We start from the raw sequence: 16092 nt of genomic DNA on the forward strand, positions 1-16092 counted from the left end.
AGTAAATTTTGTTTTCTCTCTCATCCGAGGTACGCATTTTGTCCACGAGTTGAAATTACCACAGAAAACAGGAAACAAAAGAGGCAATATTTTCAAAATGTTTGTATCGGCAGCAAAAATGTTTGACAAGTGTCTCTCCAGCAGAATTTAAAAATAGAAAAATACAAAAATATGTTCAAAATGTCAACATTTACACAAAAAGTTGGAGACGTGAATGAAAATTATAAAATTAATGTTATAATAAATCTTTGGGAGAAAAATAATCATTTCTTCTATTCATATTAGTGAGAATTTAATGTATTTTAGTATAAATTCCCATTAAAATCAAAAAACAAAATTTTGAAAAAAGGAATTATTTTACTATGAATTACGAATCGTGCCGTATGAACGGGTTAATTCGTGTACCTAATTCTGAGAGCGAACAACGTTGTTCGGTTTCCAATGGAAACATGCTATTATACATACAAAAAATGACAACAAACATATTCGCCACAAAATTCTTCTGTCAAGGCGAAAATATTTATTTTCGCCTCAAGCATGAATTTTGACATTTCATCTGGTAAAATAACAGCTGTTTTTAGATTAATTCGCTCGAAGGAAGACCTTATAATTGGGCCATGTACAGAAGAAACTATTTATTGATAGAATTTGGAAAAACTTTGTGAAAACTTTAGAAAAATCCTCCAGTTTAGTGTACCTTAGTATAATGCTGTACATATCAATGGCTCCCATTGCTTCCTAGAAAGAGGGAGCCATAATATTCCTAAAGTATTTTTTAGTGGAAAAACTTGTTGCTTGGTGGTCAGGGCGATTATTCTACACAGATCCTTTTGATTTGATTATTGTGTTGTGCTCTTGATAAAAAAATGAATCTGCAATCCTTGTTCAGAGACTTTAATCCCAGGTGAGCATATGGTTTTGGATATTATTAGAATGGAGGAAGGGTGATTACTATTTTTGGATATCACGTTAATGTGTGTGTGTGCTTGCAGCAAATTTATTGTACACTGCAGTTTATTTACATTCGTGACGTTGTTTGCATTACGATTGGATGGTTACATCGATTGGCCTTGGTATTTCATTTTTACACCATTATGGATATGGAAGGCTATAGCAGCTTTGGGTGCTACAATCGGTGCAATAGTATGGTGTCGTTATCCTCACTACAGGTAAGACATAGAATTTACTCAAATATATATTTAATACATTATTGCACTTCCTTTGCAGACTTGAAGGTGATTCCTATACACAATTTAAGGCCATGTTAATCTCCCTATCCTTGCATCTTATTCTGCTCATGTTTGAATTGCTGGCCTGCGACAATTTAACATCGAAACGCCACCTCTGGGTATTGGTATTTATTCCTTTGGTTTTCGGTTCTGTGGCTAGTGTGGGTGCATGTGTTTGGGCTGTAAAACATGATCGTTCATTCGAACTGGAATTGTTTTTGGCCGTTAATGCTCTGCAATTTGTCTCCCTGCCATTGAAATTGGATCAATTTGTAACATGGAATTGGGAAGTGGTGTTTGTTCCAATGTGGATTGTGATTTGTTTGAGCTTAGTTAGTGAGTATATTACCCTCTAATAATATTAACTTTCCAATACCAATGTATTAATAACATTCACATTTTATTTTAGGTGTACTTTACAACATTATATTTTGTGGTATTATGATGAGAACGCCGGAAATTTCCTTGCAACAGAAAAAGGCAGCCCTAAATGCTGCTGTGGGCAATGTTTGTACAGTATTGCCGCTTTTGTTTTTCCAGGTATGTGGCATATAATAAATTATAATTAATTAATAACACATTATCTTCTTTACAGGTGGTAATCTGTGACAAACTTGAGGGTGAACTGAAATTCCCATACATTGTCATTTTCTCGCCGCTTTTAGCCTCTATATTTGCCTTAATCGTTCTCAGTTTTAGCGCCAAGGGCGGCAATAAATGGTGGTTTGGCATACGCAAATCCTTCAGTCAATTCCTACTGTCAGCTATGCCTTTCCTGCAAGAATATGGTAATATTTCCTATCATGCCGAAAACAGTAATGCTCAACAATCACAGCCATTGGATGGCAGCTCGTCCTCATCGAGTACTGCACACTTGGGTGATTTTGACAAACACATGAAAAAGAGTAAAAAATCGGCGAAAAATGACAGTATGAAACCAGTAGTACCCATTATTAGTATTGATTTACCCGATTAAAGGAATACAATCGCACATTTTTATGATTGTATAAGATGTTGTCTTAAGGTATTTTTTTTAGATAAGACCATTCGTACTAAAACCAACTGCATTACAATACTTTTTTTAATTTTTTAAAAGCAATTTCATCTTTCATTCATCCATTAGGTTTTAACAAAAACAATAAAAAAAGAAACTTGTTCGGCACGGTTAAGGTTTGTGTTTAGAATAACAGTTACTTGGAAACAGTATTTGTATTGAACAATTTTATCCATTTTTATTTTCCGTTATAGAAAAATTATCGAATCTCTCTCTATTGTTTTTGTAAAGAATTTCCGTTTTGGAAAACCAAACCAATGTTTTTTAACAAACTATTTGTAAATCTGCATTTGTAGCATAAAACATACTAATGATATGGCATCATACATACATACTTATATAGTTAAGGATTTGTGTAGTAGAAAATAGTAAATTAAAAATCAAAAAAAAAAAAAAAAATAACATTTGTGTTCCTTATGTGAAAAATGGAAAACGTTCGCTAACCGAAACTCGAATCAATACTACAATAGATGCATATAGTAGTTTGTTCATCATCATAAAAAAGTCCATCTTCATCAGCCATCCCCACAGAACCAATAGTTACCTATTCAATTAATATTCTCTTGATATCTTATGTAAGGTGAAATACACCAATACAGTTCTTTTTTTTATTGAGATAAAATCAATATCAAATGTTGTGTTAAGTTTTAAATTTGTTTTTGGGTTTTGTTTGTGATTAAATGCATTAAATTCATCGTTTGTTAGTAGTGTGGGTCCTCACGTTCTGTTCCTTTTTCGACCGTCGTTTCATAGTTTTTCAACATATCTCTTTGAAAACAATGGAGCGTAATACGACTCCCTGCCTATTCCATTTAATGACAATCCTCAATTTTCGTCATTCTGTTCACCCTCTGAGCCAGTCAATTCAACGGTGGAGTTGTAATGTTCGCCTAAACTATACATATGACGATGATAGGTTATTATCAGCGGTGAACCACCAAATTCATCGGCACCCTGAATTGTCGGTGAACCGTCAGCTTGTATAACTTCAATTGGTACTTTAAGTATTGACGATAGGGCCTTCAATTCAATCTGACCACCCCATGCGGCGGTGTTGCGTACATCATTACAATATTTTTCAAATTCTTCGTCGTTAAGCAAATCTCCGGTCTGGGGATTTGTCATGTATGGTAAGAGGGTTTCTTTGTTGGCATGTATATAATTGGCAGTCTCGTGACGAAGCTCTCGGACATTGTGCGATCCCAAACCATGTTGTATCAGTTGATGACGCACCGCATTGTAAAGACAATCGCCATCTGAGGGAATATTTTGCAAAGCCAATTGACGTTTTTTTAACTTGTCCACCAGCTTACGATATTCAACGGCTTTGGGAGCAAAAACTGCCTCTTCGGCGGCAGCCTTTATGTCCTCCTCCCTCTGGCGAGCTTCTCGAGATTTTTTATCTCTTCGTTTTTGTGCCTTAGAAATGCGTTGTTGCGGTTGTTTCGAAGTCTCCTCACCGTTTTCATCATCACTCACAGCTGCACCATTATTCAAGTTATTCGTTAATGCCTCCTGATTGTCTAAGGGACTCTTCTCCTCGCATGTATTGGCATTGATTTCAGCTTCAGCTTTCTTCAGTTCTTCCGCTTGCCGTGCCTCCAGATTAGCTTCCAATTTTGCAATTTCCTCTAGTACTTCTTTTCGTTTCTTCTTGTCGGATTTTGGAGCATTTTTCTTCAATTCTTGGATCTTAGCCTGAAGTTCTTTCCGTTCTTTGCGGTGTTTCGATTGCACATCTTCAATGGATAATGTACCTAGTTTTGTGGTTGTTGTATCGATTAAGGCGTCAGTTGCCTCCTCCATTTATATTTGGGTTTTATGTGCACAAATAGAACAATGTATTTATTGAAATTAACCACGAACAATCGAATTCGATTTTGTTCCAAGTATAAGGTCCCCCTTCCAGCTCAGCTGATTACCAGACGATCTGTCAATTAAATTTGAATTCGCTGCAACAAAACAAACTTCAAAACGATGGTAGAAGAATACAGGTAGTCGCATTGCATAGCTGCTGGGGCAATGAACTGTCAAACCAATTTTTAAGTTAACAATTCAAAATGAAAAATTATTCAAAAAATTATTGCAATGCTTGGGAACATTGATATGTCAAAATTGTTAAAATGTTTTGTCAAAAATAAGTAGATTTTTATACGTTTTCGAATACGAAGCAAATTGGAGGTTGTTATGATATGCAATTTTTACAAATATCAACAATTTTTCGTTTAACATTTTTAATTTCAAATCCGGTTTGATGGTTCATTGTCCCAGCACTTACGTCAATGCGTCTTCCTGTATTTTTCTACCATGTGTTATACAAACAAAAAATGACAACAAACATATTCGCCACAAAATTCTTCTGTTAAGGCGAAAATATTTATTTTCGCCTCAAGCATGAATTTTGACATTTCATCTAGTAAAATAAAAAAGGAATACCCGATAAAAAATAAACAGAAAGCAAAGACTCCGGGTACTCTGTTGTTTACGAATGAGACATGAGAGAATTGAACATCTTCACTGAAGAGCTCGGAACTAGTTACAAATTAAATTGAATTCGACGGCGGTGCGACATGACAGACGGACGGCGTACTTAGACTTGTTTTAAATATAGACTTTATTGAAATTAACCACGATTAAATGTTAATAGTTTTTTTGACCAGACAACGACGCCGAATGGTATTCTTAATGACGGCGATTCAACAAGAACAAGTTAGGCGGCTACAGACGGCAAGTTGTTCACATTTTTTTTTGTGTTGTTCAAATTTTAAGCATCAAAATCATTTGTACAGTTCTTCTGTTATTGCAATGATTGTAACTAGATTTGTGCTAAGATGCTTGTTGGAGTTAAATTCTAAGAACATGCCAAAGGTGTGCCGTGGCCGTTACATTTGTCTTTAAACGCCGATTGAAGACGGAAGGTTTATAAAAATCGAATTGGGACCGGAAAACTTTTGTTTTTTGGGATCTGTAAATCGATAAATGACCAACCGATAACAAAAACCAGTTAACTGATTTTTTGGGATCAGTAAATCGATAAATGACCAACCGAAAACAAAAAACCAGTTGATTAACTGAATTTCAATCAGAAGCTTGAAGAATTTACTAATTTTTGTTTTCTTTTTTACACAATGCCGTTTTTTACCTTTTACTATTTTGAAAAGAAATAAAGCAAATACGTCTCCCTATAAAACCGGCAGTTGACAAAAGAAAATTAAACAAGGGTATTCACGACATAATATGAACTGCAGATACTCAAACATGGGTTATATTCTTTACCTTGACACCATCCATGTTATTTTAATGAGAAAAATAAAGCAAGTGCAGAATTTCTATATAAAGAGTGTAATAGAAAGTAAATCCGGATATTTTTTCATGAGTATCTAAAATTTTGTATTCGACTCAATCGCTTTAAAATAAACTTTAATTTCAATAAAAATGATTAAGTACACTTACCAGGCACCCATGAGATTACATACAAAGCCATATAAAACTCGAAATCCCCGTGAAAAAATAATGGAAATTATTTAAAATTTATATTTGCATGATAAAATAATTTTTATCGAAATTAGTTTGTTATATTTATGTTTGTTTATATGTACACTACATATTTCTTTCATTACGAAGGAATTCGATGAATTCATATAATATTCACATCCAAATATTTGTCTTGAGTTTATTACTTGCATTAGAAGATTAAAATAGTTTATAAAACTAAAAATTAGATTAAAAATAGTGATCAATCGAGAATTGTTTCATTCGAGAGAAAAACTAACTACATTCATTAATTTACTTTCAATTACCACCTTGTCCATAATAACCTCCACCATAGTTGGGCATTCCGAAGAATTGCATATTTGGCTGGCCGGGGATTTGTTGATGAGCATCGGGACCCCATTGCTGGTGTTGTTGTTGTTGATAGCCGGCGGCACCAGGACCCCCAGCATAGGGGTTTTGATTATAACCCATCTGGGGATTATAGTAATTCGGTGGCATTTGATTGTAGCCGCCGGCCTGTTGCATATCTGGATAACCCCCGGCTCCCTGTTGATAGTAGGACATATTATTGGATTGCTGGGCAGGTGGTGGTGGGGGTGGCTGCTGTTGAGGCGGTTGCTGTGGTTTTTGGCCAACAGGAGGAACTGGCTGCGGTAAGATATTTGCCGATTTGGAATTGCTTTGTTGCAATGAACCCATTAGGTTTGCAATGAGGTTTTGTGTATCACTCAATGGATCTTTGAGACCGGCCGGATTGAAAGTTAGATCATTTTGTGAAGCCAACGAAACAATATGTTCATTGGCCGATTTAGGTTTGCCATCATTCATTGAGTGTTGTGAGGTTTCTTCGGGTGTAGCCGAGTTTATATTTCTAGAGGCAGCCTTAAACACTTCATCGAAATTATAATCATCATCGTCATCATCATCCAAACTAAACTTGTTGGGGTTTACCGAATTTCTATTGCGTTCATCAATATCATGGCTGGGCGAACGACCCTGACGTTTGTCATCCTTAGCACTTGCTGAAAAAGGTGAATCATTGTTAGTATGTGGCGAATAGTAGTGTGGCTTCTTTCCCATACCATCATCTAGGCTATCAGACGAAGATTTACTTGTGCTTGGCATGGGTTCTGAGGCTATATCCGAAGTGTTGACATATTTCCTCAATTTCTCGACACGTTCAGGATCTACCGATTCCAGTTTCTTTAGGTGGGCAATTAGATGATGTTGCTCTTCGCTGGACAAATGTTTAAAGTTTTGCAAAAGAGTCTGCAAATCAGAATCTGTCAATGATTCCAATGTACTGGCATTTGCATCATTTTTCGGTGTTTCCTTATCAACTGAAACATCCTTGGCAAAATCGCTACGTATGGATGAGGGTCGCAGCGATGCTCTATCTGCATCTAAAAGGCCAATATCTATTATTGGGCCTGGCAAAGTACTTGCACTACTCGATGGTGTATTAATCAATTGCATTAAACCCAATTCGGAGAGTACATTCTTGGAATACAATGGTTTTCCATCAAGTTCCCTTTTCGATTTGGATAATTTTACCATTAGCAAAAAGAAATATATCAATTTATCCATATCATCGGTGGAGACGTCTTCACGCCCCTGCATCACTAGGGCAGCTGCCATTTTCGTGGCAACCATTTGACGATCAAATGGCAAATCTTTAATGCTTACTTTTGCATTGATTTTCTTTTTGTGTAATGCTGGAACGCTGCCAACGCTACCCCCAACACCACCACCTCCAATTGTGAGCGATGAATCTTTTGTTTTTTCTTCCTTGGCATCTTCGTTGGTGTTACCTAGAGTCGAAATTGTTGAAAAAAAATATAACGGATAGTAAACGTAGAATTAAAATTTGGTTTCAAAAGTAAGTCGATTTAATTTATTTCTACTTAGTTTTTGACAAAATTCCTCTTGGTTAAGATTTTTGTTGAATTTACCACTTTATAAGATGCTGATTCTAGTACTTTTTTATGCTCGTAACACTTCTTAAAAATAAAATATGTTGACATATTTAAATTAACTTTTTTTCCAACACAGCCACAAAATGGGATGTTATCTCTATGCTCGCAACAGAGCATGTATGAAAATCGCATAGGAAAAGACTTTGTAATACACCGTGAAACTTAAACCTTCAAGAAAATGAAATATGGTGTATTCAATCGCTTATGTAACATATTTAAATAAAATTATATTTCATAGCTTGAGGTTTTTTTTATAATAACTCTTAGTAGACTCAGTTGATTTAAATTGCCAATTTCATTGAATGTACGCCAAATAAATCCTCATAAAGGAGGATAAACCTAGGAACCCAATTTACCCAATTGACGTTCAAATAAACACATCCATAATATTATTACTGAATAAAGATAATTTATTCTACATGAATGAGTAAATTTATACATTTCCCAAATGAAATATATTTAAATGTTTCAAAACGATATTGTGCTGTATGTCGTGACGAAACAGAGACAAGAAACCAAAATTACAAAGGAACTGTTTCACAATAGCAGTAATAGTTTAGTATTGCAAAAACCAGGCTAAAAAATCAAAAAAATAAATAGTTTCCATGATATACAAAAACCTCATTAAAACAATAAAAAAATATGCTGGACGATAACGCACACATAAAACAGTTTAATAGTACGTCTTCAGACTGAACATTTATAAAATTAATTATTGAATATAATTTCCTATACGTTTTTGTCTCCGGATCGAAAAACTAATATAAAACAAAGGCGAAGGCGATTACATTTTACGGTGCTTCGGAAATTTCATAGAAATTTTTATACAAATAACTATTTTTATAACGCAACAATTATTTAACATTTGTACACCACTTAAACCTTATGTTTTTAAATACTTATTTTAAGATTATGATACAAATAAAACACCCATTTGACTTGTTTGTTTTTTTACAATGTTCATTAAAGACGGATTAAAATTTGCTATTTATTATTTGTTTTCAGAACTCACATAAATGAGAGTTCTCAAATGTTCCTCAATCTCTGGTAGAGAGTGAAACTCACTCCAATTCGAGCGGTCATAATCTTGAGAGTAAAAACAAGTAAAATAGCTCGAATACCATCCACCATTTGGAAAAAATAAAATCCGTTAAAAATTCTGTTAAAATCTTAAAAATACCGAATGTAGCCGTTATATTAGGGTATATACGACGACAAGGCAACTTTTGTCATAAGCCATTACAACAATTAAATGCAAAACTTGAAAAAAATGGTGAATAATGTAGCTAAAATCATCAAAATACTGAATATAGGGAGGGGGGTACCGTTATATGGGGGCTATACGAAGACGTGGACATGCACAGACAATTTTCTGTAATAGGCTGTAGTATCCGTTACGAACTTCCAATACCAAATTTGAAACAATTCCATTGTAAAATGTCGCTAAAATCGTAAAAATACCGAATATTGGTGGGTAACCTTATATGGAGGCTATACCAAAACGTGGAACTACATGGCCGATATTCAATACTAAAAGTCCTGCAGACATAAGATGCATTTGAGTAAAATTGTATCAACCTACTTCAATATTGTGTCATCCAGCAGAGCACATTTCAGTTGGTTCTGTATTCACCCCTCCACACAAACAATACAAAATAAAAAAACAAGTTCCGTTATCTTAATATCGGTTTTGTTTCGATTCGGACTTGGAGAAAATACAGAACGAACACTGTATGTGTATTTGCTTTTGTAGTTTTTGTATGCAAGGTCCACTGTTAGCTTGCAATACACGCAGCGAGCAAAAACTATCCCCCAAATCACTAAGAAGTCACACCTAGGAACAAATGAACCACGCCCGCGATATTTTTAAGCATGACTAAATAGCGTGGAAGTCACTTCCTCAACAGTTATTGGAAGTGAAAAAAATATATTTTTTTAACCCAGACTTTAGCATTTATTTTTTATTGTTATTGGTACTTTTTCCAATGTACACTTTCATATAACCCTTACTTATTAGACGAAATACTCAAACATTTTTTTTTTTCGTTTGAAAAATGTGATGTCTGGCTTGGGAATCGAACCCAGATGTTCAGAGAGCAAAACTGGCCACATTGTCTTATATTCCTCAGATAGAATAAAGTCTTATTTTTGTTCAATTCGTAAATAATTGCAAACAATCGATATTTTTTCCGATGGAAGTCACGAAATAGTGTCTGCACACGTGACAACTTATTTTATCTTCCTTGATGCCACTACGTGGAAACTCCGTGACGGTAGACAGCAGACAACAGTAGTTTTGTACATACTATAGTATTTATTAGAATTAGAAGCGTCGCAGAAGAGGCATCTTCAAATGGGAGTGAGGTACTCACTTCCAAATGCTTACAGGGCATTCTGCTGTTCCACTTTTTAGTTCACTACACAGACCAACAAAACACACAAATCTGTAAAAAAATATTTTTTCACCGATTTACTGTCACTCTTATTTTTCAAACTGGATTAATTCGCGAGTGCTCCCACATAAAACAAAAGAGTGTAAAGTAAATTTCGTGTGAAACTCTACTTTTCGAGCAATTCCATACGTAAGTAAAAACGAGCAAATCTGAACTCTGGTATGTATACCAAATTTGGGTGTACTCAAATCATTTATATAGATATTAAATAAAAATGCCAAAAAAAATGTAAAAGCGAAAAAAATATCAAATTTAATAAAAATTTTCAAAAATATATTTAAACGATAAGGCAAATCACTAGGGGAGTTGTTTGACAATTGTCTTGCGTTTACAATGGCTCGTAGATAGAAAAATAATATGAATTTTAAGCAGATGTCGAATAAAATGCATTAAATACCTTTAAACAGAGATTATTTTTATTTTGCTTTTATTCTTTATTTTCATTTAATTCACAAGCGGCTGGGAGGTACAACCAATCTATAGACCTTATAATTTCCTCTCTTGTGTAGAAATATTGCAGAAAGTTTTCGAAAAATATTTTTATGCCAGCTAATCATGAATATTTTGGCGGAATACTATTCCCACGAAAGCATTTCGCTCGAGAGATCATTCCTCCGAAAATGAATAATCTTTTCGTACCATTTGTAAACTATTCATTGTGCAAATTTGAGGTGCATTTCCCAGTAAGAAATTGCAAACTCTCAGTAACTCAACTGTCAAAACTACTCTCTTCACTCGCTGCTCTCATTTACTAAACTTTTGGGTTATCGAAGAACATTTTCTGATAATTTTTAGAATTTAAAAATTTTTTGTCAATTTACACTTGCAGCTTAACAAATAATATGTTCCCGCACTATTTAAACTTGTTAAAAAAATAACTTAATCCGGAAATTACGACATAGGAAAACTTGTAAACAAGCAACGTTTTTCAATTCCGGGAAAGAAACGTGAAGACGAAAACAATACTTGCAATCGACAAGGGAATGTTTAACTTACACTTTTAACTGGTTTCTAAATCTGTTTATTTGTTTTTAATATACCTTACCTTCTTGTGTTTTACATTTCAAACGCGTCGATTGCTCCTCATCGAAAAAAATTTAAATCTTAAATTTTTAAACTTATTTTAACAACTACCCTAAATATACACAATATATACATTCTATTCTATCGATACTTACAATGTAACACTAAATTTTTTTACTCACCTTGTGTCACTTGGTAAATTACTCCGGCAATATTTTTAATAGCTTTCTTAACAGCACGCACTTTATGCGGATCATCAACTAAAACATCAGCGATTAAGAGACCCTTTAGCTTTTCTTTGATAGTTTCAAAAAATACACAATTATCTTCGTTAAGTAAAAGGTCATCGGATGAATTGGCTTTTACTTTTTCCAATGCCAAAGCCTTGCCCAACAGATCAACAACTTTGGGCCCAAGACTGCCCAAGTGTTCTTCGAGGGCGGTGAGCAGACGTAAAACCCCAACCACTGATAGAGGTCCATCGTCTTCTTTCTGTTCATCTTCTTTTGAATCTCTGGTACTGGTGTCTTCGTATTTGGGTATTTTACTAGAATCTAAAATGCGATATGGTCCCGAAGATACATGGGCAGGAGGATAGTGACTGCTACCAACATGAGGAATTGGTGGATAACGTGAAGATCCACCATATTGATAATAATCTGGTGATGTATCAATAGGATTGTAACCGCGAGAGCCTGCCGAGCGATGTGGTTTAGACATGTGACGCGACTTAATGTGATCATAATCATCCGAAAATGGACTAAGCGAACGTGATTTGGAACGTGAACGCGAATGATAACGATAATCACGACCACGTGGTGGCGAACGACCGCGAGGAGAGCGAGAACGTGAACGCGACCGCGTACGTCTTGGGCGAACACGACGGCCAGCTGGACTTTCGTCATCGCTAATGTCAATAACATCCGAAATGGGTTGTCTTTGTACCCGATTTACCGTCACTTTGTAGCGTTCCTTTAGTTGGTCGACTTTCTCCTCAGCGTCCTCTGGAAGACCAAGTTTAATTTTGATTTCTTTCTTTTTCTTCTCCACTTCAGCATTGAAAAGTTCTTTCATTCGTTTCGTCCAAAACACAATCCATTCCGGTTTATAGTCATGTTTGTTGGGATCAACCTTTTTCTCGGCCTGCAATTCCTTGTAGCGGCGATTCCAAAACTTTTTCCACTCTTCGGGATATTGTGGATGTTTTTCCGGTGACTTTTCATAGTCTTTTTGCAATTTTTCCACTTGCTTCAAATGGATTTCCAACATACAGCGATACTTTTCCCATTTGTAGCGTTCTTGGGCTATATGGGATGCCTGTAGCGATAATTCTTTGGGCGTTGGCAACTTCTTCTCTTTATCGTCTTTCTGTTCATCTTTACCATATGTGGTGGGCTTACCAGCATACTGTGCCCTACTGTTGAATTTTGGTTTCTTCGCCGAATCATTGTTATCGGAATCACTTGAAATTGCATCAAACTCATCCCTCTTTGGAGGTGGTTTTTCCAAAGGCGATCCTCTTTTATGACCTTTTTGTTGATTATTGGCTCCATCTAGTTTACCTCTTCCATCGATTAAGGACCTATCAATGGCACTCAGGAAATTCGGACCGTTTCTTTCATCGTGGTGAAAAGAGGAAATTACTGTCTCTGTATGCTTGGTTTTCTGGCGTCGAAATTCATCTGCGTCCATTGCTCTTACCTTTAAGCGACCATGAAAATCTTCAATGGCTTCGGCAATATTTTGAATTATGGCAATGAGAATATTATGGGAATTTGGTTTATATTTGACCGGTTGGAATTCACGAACCGCCGATGGGTAGTGTTTTTCCAAATATTTCATACGATGATTGAACGAAGTCCAATGATGTAGGATAGTTCGACCATCACCACGCTTGTCGCACAAAACACACAAGTATCCCGGCTCAGGACGATCACATTCGTGCAACTCCAAGGTGTATTCAATACCAATTAAAGCATTAGCCTTATATTGGTCAATGGTACTTTGAATGCGTGGTACTTTGAGTACTTCTTCCTCAAAGCCAGGCGGCACGGGTTCACCAGGTGTTATATCCATATTGTTAGTTAATTTTTTTATTCAAATTTTCAATTTTTCTTCAATACTTTCAAAAACACACACGCAAAAAATAAAGCAACGCGCGATAGAAAGAAACTGTGACGTATTTATACACTTGTCAAATTAATTATTACCTAAAGAAATCGCAAGAAAAATGCATTATTTCCGATTGATCCGAACACACAAGACAGAAAAATGATTCGTACACTTCAGAAGAAATCAAATAGGGTTATATTTGGTCTTGTTCCAGAACTTTTATATCGCCCCAACTTTGAAAATAGAATTAGTTAAAAAAAAAAACTTCAAATGCGTGATATCCACATTTCTACCTTCACATGTTGTTAATTGCTCAAATATTATGCTTTTAAAATAAATGATATATGACATTTTCATTGTGGTTTTCTAACCACAAAGAACGCGGTACATGAAAATTTAATAAACATTTAATTAACAATGTTCATAATACAAAATGGCTTATGGTACCTTAAGTAGGACTCAATAAAATGCGATTTTCGTTTCAAGTCAAATGAAACCATAATCCTGATGGTATAATAACACGGTGAAAATACAGAATAAACTAACATTTGATCAAATTCTAACGATGAAAAAACTATTTAGAGGCATGAATTGCGGTCATATTTCTATGGCCAGGTTTCCTCTTCTTATTCTGAAAAACGGTAGAGCTGCTGCAGCCAGAGCTTCTGGTCTGGTAGCATTTCATGTCTTTGTTTGACCAGTTGAAGTAAGAAAGGTTATTGACCCTTGTATCGTGATGCCGTAAAATGCACATTTCCAGCATATAGAACAACATGAACAAACACAAGACAGTTTCACCCAAAGATTAATTTAAAAGCTATTTTTTTCTTTGATTGAATAAAAAACTTGAAATACAAACGAAAAACATTTCTTTTCAATGTGTACGAATATTTTTCCGGCTAATGTATAAAACTTTATTGTACTTACCAAATAAACAATGGAATTTTGACGGCTTGTTGGTTGTCGTAACCTGTGTCAACACACACACATATGTCTGGGAAAATGCAAAATTTTCTCAACGCAATTCAGAGAAGATAAACCTTTTTATATAGATTGAATATTCTATACATTTAATAAAAATCAATTGCCCAGCATTTGTATAAAATAATAATATAATTTTTATTAAAATATGCTAGCAAAATTGTAAATTTCTGCACAAATAATCTTTCTTTCAAGTTTTGATGCGACGAGATATTTTTTGTATTTAATTTGATTACCAAGTACTCGTCCAATGTGTGCGTCAACAGAACCTACCTAAATTAAATGCGTTCCACGAGAAAAATATTCACCTCAATAAACATGTTGAATTATTGTTGAACGTTATTTCGTATATAGATTTTAAAAACAATGCTGAAAATGTTTTTTCACTGCAACAGCGAAAAACCAAAGGAAGGACACATACTCATTTTGAAAGTTACCTTTGGGGTCACCAATTACCACTTGATAGATTTGGCAACCTTATTATACGTTTATATTGTAGTGAAAGTGTAAAGATTGCGTATTTAAACTGTCGAATTCCGTGCATACGCTTCAAATTAATCCCTTTTGAAGAAGTTTCGGTAGAAATAATATGCGTCACTTGAATTATAAATTACATTGATTATACGTCAAATAAATGAAGAACATCATAATTTCGCAAACTGCAGTTTTTCGGTATGAATGAAATAAATAAAAAATTGTACTGTTTACCCTAAACCTTGTAAGAATTATTGCAAATTGTTACCGGAAGTCGCCTGTTAACGTAAACGTTCTGCAAAAAAGAACGATTCGAGAAATACTGTGAGATTACAAATTCTTGCCGTAAACATTTCTGCTTGCAACTCTGCCTATATATTTTGAAAATCTCAAGCGTAATTGTTTTGTTTTTCGGCTCATATTTAGTTCATTAATTGTTTTGACAAATCAGCTGATTACTTTCTAGAGTTTGCATGAATTCTGTCGGTTAACTTTTCACATTTGTCTTACAAAGAACCTGCAGCAAAAGTAGCCAGACAGACCTCTTATTTCTAATTGTTTTGATAGAAAGTGGGCCTTAACTCCGGGTTGTATTTTAATATTTTTTACAAACCAGTTTGTGCCATACCTACATCCATGCTACATTCATATACAGGGTGAGATAAAAAAAACTGCAACAAAGTCAAACGCCAAAATGTCGCAATGTCGGAAATAGCATCATCAAATAGAATAAGTTTAGATTGGTTCGAACTGTTCACCTTTGGCACGAATTATGGCCTTCAAACGGCCAATGAAACCGTCACATGCTGTCCAAATTTTGCTCTGCGGTATTTTGACCTATTCCCGGCGAATCGTTTGCTTGAGGTGATCGAGAAAACCAAACTCGGCAGTTCACCACTTTTGGAATATCAATGGCTTTACCTCAAGCTCATTTTTCACTATTTGCCGAATGGATATCGCAATATTCCATTCGGCAAATATTGAAAATGAGCTCGGTGTAAAGCCATTGTTCAGCTTACGGGCCACTTTTCGGCCACTGCGACGCAGATTTCGAACAAGTCGCTTCATTACTTTTCGAACCATTTCTGCTGATGTTGCTGTTTTCTTTCGTCCACTTCCTTGACGTCGGGCTACGCTACTAGTATTACGGTAACGAGCGTTGGTACGAGACACGAAAGATTTATTCACATTTAAATGCTGGAGAGTTTTAACGTTTCCAGCCAAATATAAAGATATCACATTATCGCGCTTGAATTTAATCACGAATAACTTTTTCTCTGGAAAATTCTCACCAA

General features: G+C 35.1%; 3 protein-coding genes across 4 annotated transcripts; 1 reads left to right on the plus strand and 2 right to left on the minus strand.

The window, feature by feature from the left end:
• The first annotated feature begins 561 nt into the window (after positions 1 to 561).
• On the plus strand, positions 562 to 2909 carry LOC101887680 (transmembrane protein 185B). Its single transcript, XM_005184139.4, has 5 exons — positions 562 to 904; positions 993 to 1169; positions 1228 to 1565; positions 1639 to 1769; positions 1825 to 2909. Exons 1-5 carry the CDS (start codon positions 867 to 869, stop codon positions 2203 to 2205), a joined length of 1065 nt encoding a protein of 354 aa, XP_005184196.1. The 5' UTR covers positions 562 to 866; the 3' UTR covers positions 2206 to 2909.
• A 27-nt stretch (positions 2910 to 2936) lies between these two features.
• On the minus strand, positions 2937 to 4236 carry LOC101887508 (deubiquitinase OTUD6B). The gene has a single exon (XM_005184138.4). The coding sequence runs from the start codon at positions 4087 to 4089 to the stop codon at positions 3109 to 3111; it is 981 nt and encodes a 326-aa protein (XP_005184195.2). The 5' UTR covers positions 4090 to 4236; the 3' UTR covers positions 2937 to 3108.
• Positions 4237 to 5813: 1577 nt separating this feature from the next.
• LOC101890491 (uncharacterized protein CG7065) lies at positions 5814 to 14556 on the minus strand. Of its 2 annotated transcripts, XM_005184158.4 has the most exons (4): positions 14270 to 14556; positions 11413 to 13440; positions 6861 to 7589; positions 5814 to 6800 (listed from the first exon to the last, which is right to left on the minus strand). In XM_005184158.4, exons 2-4 carry the CDS (start codon positions 13304 to 13306, stop codon positions 6076 to 6078), a joined length of 3348 nt encoding a protein of 1115 aa, XP_005184215.2. In that variant the 5' UTR covers positions 13307 to 13440; positions 14270 to 14556; the 3' UTR covers positions 5814 to 6075. The 2 variants fall into 2 exon arrangements, with proteins under 2 accessions (XP_005184215.2, XP_011292784.2); XM_011294482.3 differs by having other exon boundaries at positions 5814 to 7589.
• Positions 14557 to 16092: the final 1536 nt, after the last annotated feature.

The sequence above is a fragment of the Musca domestica genome, unplaced genomic scaffold, assembly GCF_030504385.1.
Source record: "Musca domestica strain aabys unplaced genomic scaffold, Musca_domestica.polishedcontigs.V.1.1 104, whole genome shotgun sequence".
NCBI classification, from domain to species: Eukaryota; Metazoa; Arthropoda; class Insecta; order Diptera; family Muscidae; genus Musca; species Musca domestica.